General features: G+C 38.8%; 1 protein-coding gene across 7 annotated transcripts in view; it reads right to left on the minus strand.

Moving 5' to 3' along the window:
* The window catches only part of PAK3 (p21 (RAC1) activated kinase 3), a 117980-nt gene that overhangs the window by 38525 nt on the left and 64850 nt on the right, over window positions 1-14605 (minus strand). For all 7 annotated transcript variants that reach the window (XM_060088104.1, XM_060088102.1, XM_060088103.1 and 4 more), the window contains one exon: window positions 6610-6673. In XM_060088104.1, coding sequence (XP_059944087.1) covers window positions 6610-6673 — 64 coding nt within the window. The remainder of the gene's footprint in view (window positions 1-6609; window positions 6674-14605) is intronic.

Genomic DNA, 14605 nt, shown 5'->3' on the forward strand with positions numbered 1-14605 from the left:
CACCTACAGGACAGATTTGGAAAACAATCATCTGAATGTTGTATAAATGGGTAATTGTAACTAGGAATAAAATATCCAGGCACAGGGCCTCCCTGGTGGCGCAGTGGTTGAGAGTCCGCCTGCCGATGCAGGGGATACGGGTTCGTGCCCCGGTCCGGGAGGATCCCATATGTCGCGGAGAGGCTGGGCCCGTGAGCCATGGCCGCTGAGCCTGCGTATCCGGAGCCTGTGCTCCACAACAGGAGAGGCCACAACAGTGAGAGGCCCGCGTACCGCAAAAAAAAAAAAAAAAAAAAAAAAAAATCCAGGCACAGAATCATATGTAGATTAAAAATATTTTATCTCAAAGATCTTAGAGGGAGGTCAGATGATGTACTTAGCTAACTGCTGGGGGTCTCAAAAAGGGGCTCTGAGATTACAAAAACAATACAGATGCAGAGGCAGATTTTGAATTATACCGCTCGTGAAATGTGAGAGTAGAAAAATCTCTCCTAATTTATACATGATTTTATACAATGTGTGGTTTTAAATATGTAAATAAGGGTGAATTAACAAGTTAAACATCACAAGTAGACATTCACCATTTATTCATATATCTGATAGTCTGTGTATTTAGGTGAGTTAAAACACAGTGCACCACCTAATATTTGAGCATACACAGTATGTGTGAGCGCACTTGCACACGTGTGTATGTGTGTGTGTTTGTAGGTGCGTGTATGTGTGCAGAGATTCTATGAAAATATTACATATGAAACCAGAAACAACATCTTTTTGGAAGTTTCCTTTGTGCAGGGTAACTGGGAGGCTGAGGGAAAAGGGTTGGAGGGACACTTACTTTTCACTGTCTACTCCTCTGTACCTTCTGAATGTTATACCATGTCCAAGTATTATCTACTTAAAAGAATTAAACTCAAACAAACAAATAAAAAACCCCACAGTATTGCTTGTATCTCTCAATTTGTTTCATAACACAGCCCCAACGGATCTTTCTAGCATTATTACCTGTTAATTCCCCTGCCAACTGTACCTTTGACTGTCTATAGAGTTGGAATTCTTGATTTAATTCTTCTGGTCTTTTTGACACTCATTCATCCAATACTTGCTGAGTATTTACTCTATGCCAGACATCGTTGCACGCCCTAGGGATATCAAAATGAATGAAACCTACAGTCTGAAGTGAGTGTTCATTTGGTTTTCTTCAACGGAAACTTCCCATAATCTCAACTTGTTAAATCCCACACCTTCTCAAGTCACTATTCAAACGCACCCTCCTTGAAGAGTTCTTCATCACATCTCCTCCATGGCTATAAATGATCTGTCCCTCCACTCTGTCCCCATAGCTCTTTATAATTACATTACATTACTTACTGTATTTTGCTCTATATAATAATAGTAACTGTGGGTGTGACTTTTACCCCTAAAAATAACTTATCATTTATGGAGCCCTTCACTATGTGCCATGTACTGTGCAAAGCACCTTCTCTCATTCATTTCTCACACCCTTATGAGGTATGTGAATTCTGCTTACAATGACAGAAAACCGGTGCTTAAAAAACTAAATAACTTGCCCATAGCCTTCTGATTTCGGAATCTGGACTCTGTCTTTCTCTTCAAATTTTCCAAAACTTCTCCCTTTATTCCATCATGGTTTTCAAAGTTTCAAGCAATTTTACATGTCTAAACAAGCTAAGATATAAGTGGTGTACACATGCCTGTGTGGATCAAAGCTGTAGGACTCAGGACATACACAGAAAAGATGAGTTAGGGCTGGGGTAGCCAGATAGAGAGATTCATGGGGGAGATGACAGTAAAGATAGTGTGTGGATAAAGTATGGGGGGAAAGGTACACACATTTGGAAGTAGGGCAGACCTGCTTATTTCTCGATACAACTTTCCGTTTCTCCCCGTCAAATGTTCAGAACCTGGTTCTTAACTACTACTCTGCACTACACATAGTAGGCCCTCAACAAAAGTTCCCTGAAGGAAACACATTATTTGTTAAACTGGATCCAAACCATTTCCTCTGAGCTGCTTCCTCAAAAATAGTTGTTTTATTATAATGTTGAAGAGAAAACAAATGGAAACCTCAAAGAGAAAAAGAGTCTGTTGTTCAGTGCATTCTCATTTAAGGAAAGACCTTAAAATGAATTCAAATATATTAATGAGAAATATGTTTGGACAGCTGCTAATGTTCATGAATTCAGCCCTCTGTTACATAGCTATAGCTACTGCTTACTCAGGAATTACACAGGTTTGCCAATGATAGCTGTTGACTGAAAATAAATATTTAATTTTGCTGTCTCACCCTACCTCATTTATTCAACAAGTTCTTTTATATAACTATCCTAAAGAGTGAAGATTCTTTAAGTCTCCACCAGATGTATTTCTGACAAACTCATATTGTCAAGTTAATGATATTTGGGGGGTGGGTACCGGTCCCTTTTTCTTTCTTTCTGTTTTTTTTTAAAACTTTACATACATCTGCTCAAAATATTTAGATTTGGTGGCCACGTACAGAACACTTTTCACAGCAAACCTGATGAAATAATGTCATTTTTAGCTTTCCACTCACAGCTATGGCCTCAAATGATTAGACATGCAATTCTGAATTTGATTTATGGAAGATGGAGCCCAATTCTCTGGCTCCAGGCCTGAATGCTGGGATGGCAGAAACCCATGCTGGAAAAATTTTGTTTTCCAAGTAGATGAGGGTGATTAATGGAGAGGTTCCTCTCAAATCCGGCTCCCAAGAGTAAGCTCCTGTGCTCCAGGGAGCTAAAAATGGAATACTGGAGCTGATTATTCCTAGCTCCAAATGATTACAGACATAGGTTTGAATGTCACCATCAATGAAAAGAAAAAAAAAACTCTATAAATTGAGAGTAGAGACTAGTTTATCTAACTTGGTCAATAAATCATGGGAAAATCCATTGAGAGCAATGTAAGTAAAAGAAAAATTAATTTAAGTGGGTTCTTTTCTGGTCTAGAAAGAAATAAATCAATATTTTGCTCATTCCCTTTAAAAATTAAGAACAGAGAACAAAAGTCTACTAAAAATGAAAAAAAATCATAATTCGTTAATTAAATAAATGATAGAGTTACAGTAAATAAATAGATTTAAGTTACTAGCTTATATCTTAAAAAGCTACATAATTACATCTTGATTTTATATTATGACCATTTTGGTTGGGGGTGTGTGTGAAAATGGGCAGAAGGTGAAGCCAACATGGATGAAAAAGACAGACATGCAGCACACACAAATACCCAAAGGAGAACAAAATCAGATGTGGTGAGGCTGATCTAGTGATTATGAGAAACAGTTAAAGACACACTGCAAAAAACAGAGACAGAAAGAGCAAGATACACATGTATATACTCATGAAAAGACAGAGGACAGAGGGAAGGGAGAGCTAGAAAGACAAACATTTTCATTAGTTCAACAAATATTTATTGAGGCAAAAACAGATCCAGAGAGATGGGGGAAGCAGACAGGGGAAGCTCTGTAAATCCCTGAGGTTGGCCAAATGAACTCTGACTGTTGATCGAAACTGTACAAAATTGTTTTGGGGGGCTCCACCAAATACATCAGCACTGTGCTAGACAGTAAAGGCGACAAAAGGATAAATCAAAAAGACTCCCCACCCTCTAAGGGTTTATTTAAAAGTTGAATGGGGTCTAAGAGTGAACTCTCTGCTGGTTTCATCATTCTTGAAAATGATGAACTTGCTGGGAATATAAAAGAGAACTTTCCGCAGCGGCAAGCAGGATTTCTCCTTTGATTTTTCATTTTAGATTATAAAGGCTTTACAAAGGTATGCAGAAATAGAGAACTTTCCTTTTGCACCCTCAGATGTCAGAAGCATAAATAACAACCAGGAGGGGAAATCTCTTTGGTATGCCAAGTTGTTTGGCAGCCTAATCTTTGTTCTTGGAGAAATCAGTCTTGCTTCATTACCTAGTATCTGGGAGATATTTGAAACCATCTCTTACTTCTTTTCTTTTCTAAATTCAATGATATTTTTGGCTCAGTTGGGTCTAAGTGAGAATGAGCAATCAAAACAAAATTATAACATTTTCCGCTCCCCAAAAGACAACTCCGAATATAAAAACACTTTATGAATAAATAAATAGCTCCCATTTAAACCTACAACTAGGGCAGTGTTGTCCATTAGACATATAACGTGAGCCATATTTTAAATTTGGGGGAAACTATTTTAAAAAGCTCAAAAGGTAAAATTAATTTTAATAATATACTTTACTTAACACAATGTATGTAAAATATTTCAGCATGTAACCAATATAACATTTATTAATATGATATTTTGCATTGTTTATTTCATAGTAACTTTTTGAAATCAGGTGCATATTTTTTACTTGTAGCTTACTTCAGTTTGGACTAGCCACATTTCAAGTGCTCAATAGCCACATGGCTACCATATTGGACAGCAAAGATCTGGAATGCTACTTCTCTATGGATTGTGTATCACTTCCTATTGTTAGCTCCATCAAAGATACAACTAGATTAAACTAAAATCTAAAAGGTAACTTTTGCCTTCCAAGTCACCTTAGTACAAAATACTGTGTTTTTTTAACCTTCCTTGTGGTGTTAACCTTTTGGACAAAAAGAAAGTGAGCTGAGGTTTGTACATGGACTTGAGAAGGCATGGCTTCCTGACTTAAGTAAAACAACCAGTTCACTAGAACTTCTAGTTCACTAGAAGTTAAGGAGGAAAACTCCAGGTGAAATAATGGCTACAGAAGCCAGCCCTACCCTTCACTTAGGTGAATGGAGTAAGCATGTCACCCAAGGTACCCTATTTAGCCTCTTCAAGCATTCATCACTATAGATTGTAAGTTCCTTGAGGGCCCACACTATTCATTAGTGAGCTCTGTTTCTCTCACATTTAACACAGTGCCTGGCATATAGTTGGTGTTCAATAAGTGTGTGCTGAACAAATAAATTAATTCAAATAAATACAGTCTCTCATTTGCACTAGACACACTTCAAGTGCTCCACAGCCACATGTTAGTGGCTATCATATTGGACAGTGCAGATGTAGAACATCTCTATCATCACAGAAAGTTCTAGGGGACAGCACTGTCCTAGAGCAATGGGCAGAAACACTATTTGACTCGTTAAGTTTTAGGGGCCCTCTAGAGACCACAAAACCTTTTTTTTATGAGCACGTGAGAATACCAGTGACAGCAAATGACAAAGAAAGAAGCAAGAGCACAAACAGGTGTATATTTTACCCTCCTAGAAAGTTTAAATGCAGCAAAATTACGGTTTCCACTGCAAGAAGACACTTGGCCATATATTTCTCCCTTAGTTTCTGCCTCCTTCTTAGGGTCTTCTCACCTTGACTCCCACCAGGCACAGTCCCCAAGAGTGTCCCTCTTACCCTCTAGCCAAAATGTCTAATGAATGTTTTCCCTTATTTCCCGAGATAAGTTGGCAATTTCAAAAGAAACTTTAGTAAAAAAGCTAGGGGGAAAATGAAATAAAATATAAAAAATCACAAAACAGTCAAGGTTATATACAGTATATAATTTTCTGAAGCTAAGAATCCCAGGAAAAGCAGTGAGGTGCTTGAAGAAATCCTACATTCCCTTGTCTGAAAACAGACTCCAGTGGCTGAGGGGCTAGCACAATTTTGCAGGCACATTAGCTGTATCCCTTTCTTCCCAGCCCCTTGTTTCAGTCAGGAGACCTCTGGGGTGCCTGGCATACAGTTGTTGGTACACCTAAATATCTTGTCTCATTTCCCATTTAAGGACACCCCTTTAGAACGCTTCATTTCTCTTTAAACAAAACATTTCCCTGTTTCAAACCCTGTTGCCTACTCAGGCACTCCTGTTTAGTTTCACATTAAGGCTTGAGAAACATGTCTAATTACAGCTGGCTTGTAGAACTGGTGACTCCCACCCTTAGCTCTGGTGAATGATCTAGCCCCCTGGTTTCCAGGTCTAGCTGATGGTCAGGATTATCTGAGGAACTGTTCCAAAGTTCAGATTACTGGGCCCCGCTCCAGACTTCTGAATCAAATCTCTGGCAGTGGAGCCTGGGAATCTTTATTCCTACAAGCATACTAAGTGAAAATGATGCACTCTATCCCATTTAGGGATTATTGATCTATTTCTTCCTTACTCAGATAGCCAACTCTGCCCACCTCTGGCTCATTCAATAAGGATCTTCCCTACCATCACTCTGTCACTTTACAGTTTGAGAATGAAACAAGATCTTAAGTTAAGCATAACATCCATACAGATGTAGAGGGGGAAAGGGATAAAGGGGGTTTTCATACAAGCTGAGAGGTTTCTCTAACTCTACTGCTTTTCTAGAGGAATCGGTTTGAATTGTCTAACTCTATGGGATGAAAGCATCTGTAAATAATTCACTGTTAACCTAACAATAGTGAAGATTCCAGCAGGATATGTTCCTAGGTTAATTAACAGTCTGCCAGCCAGAAAGGCCAATATTAAGAATGCAAAACATGAATACAACCTAGAAAATGAGAAGTATAATTTTCCAGAAATTCAAGCTGTTATTGCATTTTAGTATATGTCTCTGGTGCTCATCTTTTGATAGTTCACATAATAATCACTTACCCTTGACCTATTTTTTCAAATCTTGTGTATTTTTTCTTTGGGTCACCAACACTCACAATGCTTCCTGAGGGGAGGGAGGGAAGAGAGAGAGAGAGAGAGATTTAAATTGATTGATTTTCCTCTATTTAATATTAAAATTTAAGATGCCAGAGTCAATGACAAATAAAATATTAGAGCAATATTCTTATGTGATTTACATAATTTATATGGATAATGATATATTTTTTAAAGTAACAAACAGTAATATATTAATTAAACTAGTAGTAATAACCCAGATGCTTATACTCAAAATTGATGATGTTTGGGAAACAAGAAGGACTGATCATAACCCAACATTTATTAAAAGTTCCCAAAAAGGATACTGTAGATTAGGAGATAAAAACATCTAAGGACTTGTACATAGTAGTTAATAAAATCACTATCTTCTCTGAATTGGAGTAAAATTGAGTGCTACAGTACATTCAGTTTTGCTGGACAAATATCTCTTGAGCAATTAATATGCACCCAGTACTGCACTAAGGGCTATGGGGGATGGGGAATGGCTCTAATAAAGAATAAAGGTTAATCATAAAGTAATGAGGCTTACTGTTTTAAAAAACTTACATCCCTGTACACCTGAAACTAATATAATATTGTACAACAACTATACCTTCATAAAAATTTGTATGATTATAAAATAAAATCCTAAAAAAACTCCATACATCCCAGAACCTAGGACCCTATTAGCACTCCAAACATTTTTAACAGCTTTACTGAAATATGATTTCCATACCATAAAGTTCACTCAAAGTGTACAATTCAGTGGCTTTTAGTAAATTTTTAGAGTTGTGCAAATTTACTAAATTTTACCATGATCTCATTTTAGAACATCTTTATCATCCTAAAAAGAAATTTTGTACCTGTTAGCGGTCACTCTTGACCCCCTCTTTGCTTACCAACCCATCCCTAGGCAACCACTCATCTACTTTCTGTTTCTATAGGTTGTTACAAACATCGTGGAGTAAGTTAACAAGCCACACAAGAAAACCATTAATTTATCATGTTTGGCTCTGGGAAAAAATATTGGTTTTTGCGATTTCAAGTCCACTACTCAGAGGATCAATACTTGCCACCAGTCAGAATAAATCTAAAGGAAGTGACATTGACTCTCCAATGCAATGCTCAGATAGGTACCGAAAAATTCCGTGCCATGGCAGCATCGTGGGAATAAGTTCTCAAGTGGACTACTTTGAAGGGAATCATTTATTTGGATACTTCTGGCCCTCCCTTCTTTCCTTATGGAAGCAAACGTCAGTATCATTACCTTTAAGTTATATATTACTAACATGGCCCCTATTCAAAGAAGTGTAGAGTCAGTTAGTATAACAAGATGTATACACATGAACTAATCAAGAGAAGGTCTGTGGAGTCTATCTCCCAATTGTCACTCTTATCCATTCCCTCCTCTTCATACCCATGGCCACTGCCATTGTTCAGGTCCTCACCATCTCTTGTTCAAACCATTGTGCTAGTCGTTACCTACCTCTAAACTCTGCCTTCTCTAATTCCTTGTCCACAATGCCTTTGGAATAGGGTAACCATGTAACTCATAAATGAAGACTGTCTTGGATAAACTGAGATGTGAGGTCAGCCTACTTCAGAGTGATTTCACTCTATTATCCATAAATCATCAAAAGTTCCCCCTTACTACAGGATCAATTTCAAATTTCTTAGTCTGGCATAGAAGGCCCTTTACCATCCAGCAGAATCTAGCTCTTACCTAACCAGTCTAACCTCATATTATTCCTTTCCGCTCCATCCCTCCGACTTTATATCCTAGCAACACCATCACTATCCAAGGCTTTGGTCTTTAGACATGCTCCCCCTTTCCCTTTCCTATCAAACCCATGAATTCCTATTTATTATTTAAGTGTAATATCAAGTAATCCTTTGTGAAATCTTCTCTGATCATTCTAATGAGACTTACATGCTTCTTTTTGAGGGTAGGAAGCTTGTCTTTTCATCCCTGTAACTTCAGTGCCCAGAACAGTGGCTGCCAACTGAATTTGCTGACTAAATGAATGTGAACAAGCAAATATGTATTCAAGAGCTAAACTGTGTGCTACAGACAATACTTCGTGCTAATTTAGACATGATCTATTTTCTGGGCTAGTGAACAACTTAATTCAGACCTACCAGTAGATAGTATACCTGGAAAAAATAATAAATTAAATGTTTCATTCATGGATTGTTCATCCATGGTTGTTAGGTTTGTTGTTGTTTGTTTTTTGTAAGAGAAGTCCATGTTTCAGTTAGGTTAAATAAGACTCACAATATGTGAGTCGTTGTAATTCTTTTCCTCTTGTATTCCCAATCTCAGTCAATGGTGCTACCATCTGTCTACTCAGTAGCCCGAGTCAGAGATCTGGGAGTCACCCTGACTTATCCCTTACCTTCACTCCCCATGTGTAGTTGTCCACTGAGTCCTGGGCCTATATCTGTTTACCTCCTAGATACTTTTTGAATCTGTCGTTTCCTCATTACTACTGTTCTAGTTAGGCCCTCACCATTTTTTGTTTGGGCTATTCCGACAGCCTCCTAACTGGATTCAGAATTTCCAGCCTCTGCCCACTCGAGTCCAGGCGCCACACCTCTGTCAGGATACTCTAAGTGCAGACCTGATCACGTGATTCTCTGGTTCAGGGGTCCTGGATGCTTCCTTAACACCTACAGGGTAAAGCTCAAACTCCTTGGCATAGAATGCAAGGTTCTTTGTATCTGGCTCTTGCTTCATTCTCCATCTCATCTTCCCCACTTCCCCACTAGAACTTTATGCTCTCACCATAACAAATGAATTGTAGCTCATGATAAGATCCTGCTTAGCGATTTGGCTCCCTCTCTTAAAACTCCAGCCCCCATATCCACCACCAATTCTACTGATATATTCAAGTGGCACTGAATAAGTTAATGTTCTCAACCATATGCTTTTATACTTTCTTTACATGCTATTCTCTGCCTGCAATGTCCTTCTTAAGTTTTCTTCCTGGCAAGTCCTTATTCACGCTTCAACTGAGCTTCAGTTATGCCTCCTCTAGGAAGCCTTCCCTGATTTTTTTGGAATAAAGTTAATAATTTCCCTTCTCTGTACTGCCATTGTACCTTCTCTCTCTCTCTCTCTTTCTGCCTCCTCTTTTGCTTTTTTTCTTGTTTTTGCTCTTGCTCTCCTTCTCTGTACTTAATACACCATCTATCTATATCTAATTATTTGACATCCCCTTATAGACTGTGTCGTAAGGACAGGGGCCATGTCTTATTCATCTCTGCATCCTCAGTGCTTCCTCATATAATGCTGTATGTGAAATACATTGGTTACTCAATAAATGTCTATTGAATTAAACTCAAATAAAATTAGGAATTTCATTTAGTAAATTCCCCGTATTTTAAGGCAGGGGTTAGAGAATGTATTTTACTTGAGCTATCTCTATAGAATACTACCAATTTAATGATTTCTGAGTTGCTATTTCATTTTTCAAATTGTCTCACAGATTTCTACATTACTGAGAACTACCCTCCTTCAAGCCAGCTGTGAATGGGTAAGGACCTGGAACTTAAAATTTTTTTTAATGAAATGACGATTTTAAAGTCACTTGAAACCACAGTTTTATTAAGCAGTTTAAAGTCTTCTAAGAAAGTTACACTATTAAGTTGCTGAGCAAACTCTTTTCCATAGACTGAACAAAAGCAAATAAGCTTCAGCCCAAGCCACTGTCTGAATTATGACCAATTCCAATTGGCAGGCTTTAGTTAATGAGGTTTTTATTTTATTTTATTTTATTTTATTTTTATACAGCAAGTTCTTATTAGTTATCTATTTTATACATATTAGTGTATATATGTCAATCCCAATCTCCCAATTCATCCAACATCCCACCTCCCACGCCTTGCTTTCCCCCCTTGGTGTCCATACATCTGTTCTCTACATCTGTGTCTCTATTAATGAGGTTTTATGGCAGTAAATTATTCAACTTTTATTTCCATGGTATGCAGGATAAAAACAATAACAACAACAACTGGGAATAAATCCTTTCATGAGGATTACCAAAAGACAACCATTTTGATGCGCTTCTGCTTCTGAATTTAACTGCTATTCAAATAAAATGGCGTCCTCATGCTCATTACCAGTCACAGGATAGTGTGTGCTGCCATCTACTGATGCTAAGCAAGTGAACAGCAGGCCTTGTGTACAATTCCAAATTACAAAACAAGCTTTTACAGTGACCTCTTTCATCAGAGCCATTATAATTTGTGTTCATAAGTTATACTAAAGAAAGGAGAAAACATTGGTACACAATAGGCATAAAGAGACAAAAATCAGCAACTCAACATCAAAAGGAAAAAAATGACGACAATACCAGAACAACTTCCAACCAGAGAAATTTCCTAAATGAGAAACAAACCATTCACTTTAAAGTACAAGGATTTAAGAAATCACTAAATACTAGTATTTGAAAATAGGCTTCATGATGTGGTTTCAGTGACAGAAAAGCCCATCAGTGTGTTCTCCTACATATCAAAGAAACGAAGTTGAACTCCAAGCATTAAAAGACTGTCTGTTTGGCATAATGAAGGTTTTGATTTCTGAGAAAAAGCAAAAGAACTCTCTAAACTAATATTAGTTCTATCTGAGGGGGGATCCGGAGAAAGAGTTTTGAGTGGGGGATGCTGGGGGAGGGGAGGGACTAGAGGAGGAGGTGATTGCACAATTCTGCTGACAGTCAGCACCTTTTGAAAAATTTCACTAAAATGTAGGGGTTTCTTTATTTTCCAGCAGATTCAGACCAGACCACAATGAACAAGGCAGACCCAGGCTATCTGTCTGTGTAAAACTGAAAGATGATCTGTTCATTTCAGCCATTAATGATCCCATGGTCTGGCTCCCACAATCAGTATCTGTGTGGAAGAATAGCCTGACAGCTCTGTGGTCTGGGCTGCCCACATCATAGTAATCAGATCCCTGAGACTGAAGGTGAGGCCACCCTCCCCTCCTCCCCACGCTTATGGTGGGGTCCACCCTGGTATGGGCCGTAGGCCATTTTCCTACCTCCCTGTCTCCCTTTTCCCTCTACTTTGCCTCTTAGTACAGGCTCCTTTACTCCTTCCCCAAGCTCCTCCTCCTCATTGATTTCTGTACAGGCCCCATACATCTGGGATTATTGCTGGTTTCAAACATTCTGTCCCCCTGAAGATCCTAGGCCCCAATTTTTTTTTTTTTTTTTTTTTTTGCGGTACGCGGGCCTCTCACTGTTGTGGCCTCTCCCATTGCGGAGCACAGGCTCCAGACGTGCAGGCTCAGTGGCCGTGGCTCACGGGCCCAGCCGCTCCATGGCATGTGCGAACTTCCCGGACTGGGGCACGAACCCGTGTCCCCTGCATCGGCAGGCGGACTCTCAATCACTGCGCCACCAGGGAAGCCCCCCAATTTTTTATATTGAAAAATACGGTTGCTCTCGTGGTGGAAAACACAGGATAATAATTCTAAGCAACTATTTATTGTGCTGGGTGTCTTACATACTTTGCCTCGTTTGGTCCTCACAAAATCCCCATTATACCAGTACAATCGTCTCCATTTTTCAGATGAAGATACTAAATTTTAGAGGAGTTGAGTGACTTGTCTAAGGACACACAGCTGGGCTGGGTCTGTGACTCAGACTCAGTTATGATTCACTTCAAAGTCTGTCCTATTGTATTATCTTAATAAGGCTTTATATTCATGTAATAAAATAGTAACTACCTTTTATTGAGCACCTATTGTGTACCAAGTACTGTTGCTGGAGGTTTTTACATACATTATTCTCATTGAATTATCATAATGCTATAAGGTTGGTACCATTATTATCCCCATTTTTCTTAATGAGGAAAAAAAGGTCCAGAAAAGTTAAAATAACTTGCCTAAAGTGACACAGCTGGGAGCAATGGGCTTGTGATTTGAATCTGGGCCTTTCTGACGCCAATACCTGTCCTCTTAGCCATAGGTTGGGCTACATAAAATCCATCCTATAGACAGAGTCCTAAAATGTAGTTACAATTCTCATCCCCATTTGGCCAATAAGAAATGAAGGTTCAGAGGGGTTAAATAACTAGCTTAAGGTTATATAAGCGAGTAAGTGGCAGAGACAGGGCCCAGAGAGGGTGATGGTGAAGCAGAAGCAGGAAAGACAGACTTTGCAGACTTTGCAGTAAAGCTCAGCCTGGATTTGCTTCGTGAAAAACACTCCTCCATTTCTTGGCAGGTGTGCCCTGCCGACATCTGTGAGCACAAGGTAGGGTTGAGAGTTGCAGGTGGCCCACAGGCTGGAGGGAAAAAGATTCTCTCTAGGCCCAAGCATTCTCCAATGGAGAAAAAAACTGACTTAATTCTTAATTAAAAATGTAATCAAACATGGCTTTTCCCTCTTCATCATGTTGCTCAATGTAGGGCAGAATAAACAACAAATTATAAAAACCACAGCTCCAGAACCATTACAGTTTGCAAGCTAAACAAGATCTTGCCCCCGCCTCAAAATAATGCCTGTTTCTCTGTCAGTGAACTTAAGAAAGCTATAAATGTATTTTCATTATAATAAATCTACTGAGACTTGAAACAGTTATCAAATAATCAACTTTACAAAAGCAAGGCTGCTAGATTTTAAAAATCTGATATATTCTCTCAGGTCATGTAAAATAAAGGAAAAAAAAACTGAGGCAATTGTCTGAATACTTGAACTGAAATTATCCAGGCAATTCTTTCCTTTATTCCTTCCCTTTTACACAAATAGACAGCTGGCAAATGCAGAAGCAAAGTGGGTAATGGAAATAGTATAAGCTTTGAAGGCAAACAGATATGAATTCCAACTCTGGCTCTGCCACTCATTAGTTTGGTGATCTGGTCACTTCAGCTTTTTGAGGCTTACTTTCACTGATCTATAAAATGAGGCTATGAAAATCTACCACAAGGGATTACTGTGAAAATTAAACTTGATAATGTATGTAAAGTGGTCAGCAGAGAAGGCACTTAATAAATGGGAATTATTGCTGTTGTTATTAAGGAAATAGTTGGTATTAGCACTAGAGGCATGTTTAATCATGTACAGTAAAGTCGGTTGGCTAAAGTCCCTCAATTCCAGTTCTGAGCGCTGACAACTGCAACCCAAACCTTTGCCTTTCCAAATACCTCTGTGTCAGACTGTCTCAACATCAGAACTGTTGACATTTGGGGCTGAATAATTCTTTGTTGCAGAGGGGAAAGGAAGGAGGCTACCCTTTGCATTATAGAGTGTTTATAAGCATCCTTAGCCTCCATCCACTAGATGCCGGTGGCATTCCCTGTGCTGTGTCAATAAACATGTCTCCAGATACTGCTAAATGTCCCCTGGAGGGCAAAATGGCCCTACGACCACCTCTGCAGAGTCTTCCTGTGGCCTATAGCCTGCACTGCTCTCTTCCTTTCCTGAGTTCTTTTAGACAGACAGTCGCATGAAACAAGATGGCCTCCTATTCTCTAATTGTATCACACTATTAAATCTTATCTTCCAAATAAAATTGTAAGTTTCTTAATATCAGGAAATTGTTTTTCTATAGTTTCCTCCAAAGACTCTGGCATAGAACACGTAAGTAGGAACCCAGTAAAGATGCATTTGTCTGCTCATTTTATCACCCATTCAATCAACAAGCATCCGTTAAGTGCCTTTCTGTACCAGGCACTTTATTAGAGCTGGATGTACGGGAAAAGAAGACACAATCTCTGTCTTTAAAGAGCTCCCAGTCTAGTGAAGGAGACAGACAAGTACAGTGTGATATTTGCTGCAATAAAGGCAGTGAAAAGAAGGTCCATTGACTCAGACTGAGAGAGACAAGGAGGGCTTTCCTGAGGAGGTGTCTTTTGAGCTGAGGTTTGAAGGATGAGTAGGAGTTAGTCAGATTGGAGGCACGAACTGTAGATAACTAGTGATTTGTTACATGCATTTGTAGTATGAGTTTA

The sequence above is a fragment of the Mesoplodon densirostris genome, chromosome X, assembly GCF_025265405.1.
Source record: "Mesoplodon densirostris isolate mMesDen1 chromosome X, mMesDen1 primary haplotype, whole genome shotgun sequence".
NCBI lineage: Eukaryota > Metazoa > Chordata > Mammalia > Artiodactyla > Ziphiidae > Mesoplodon > Mesoplodon densirostris.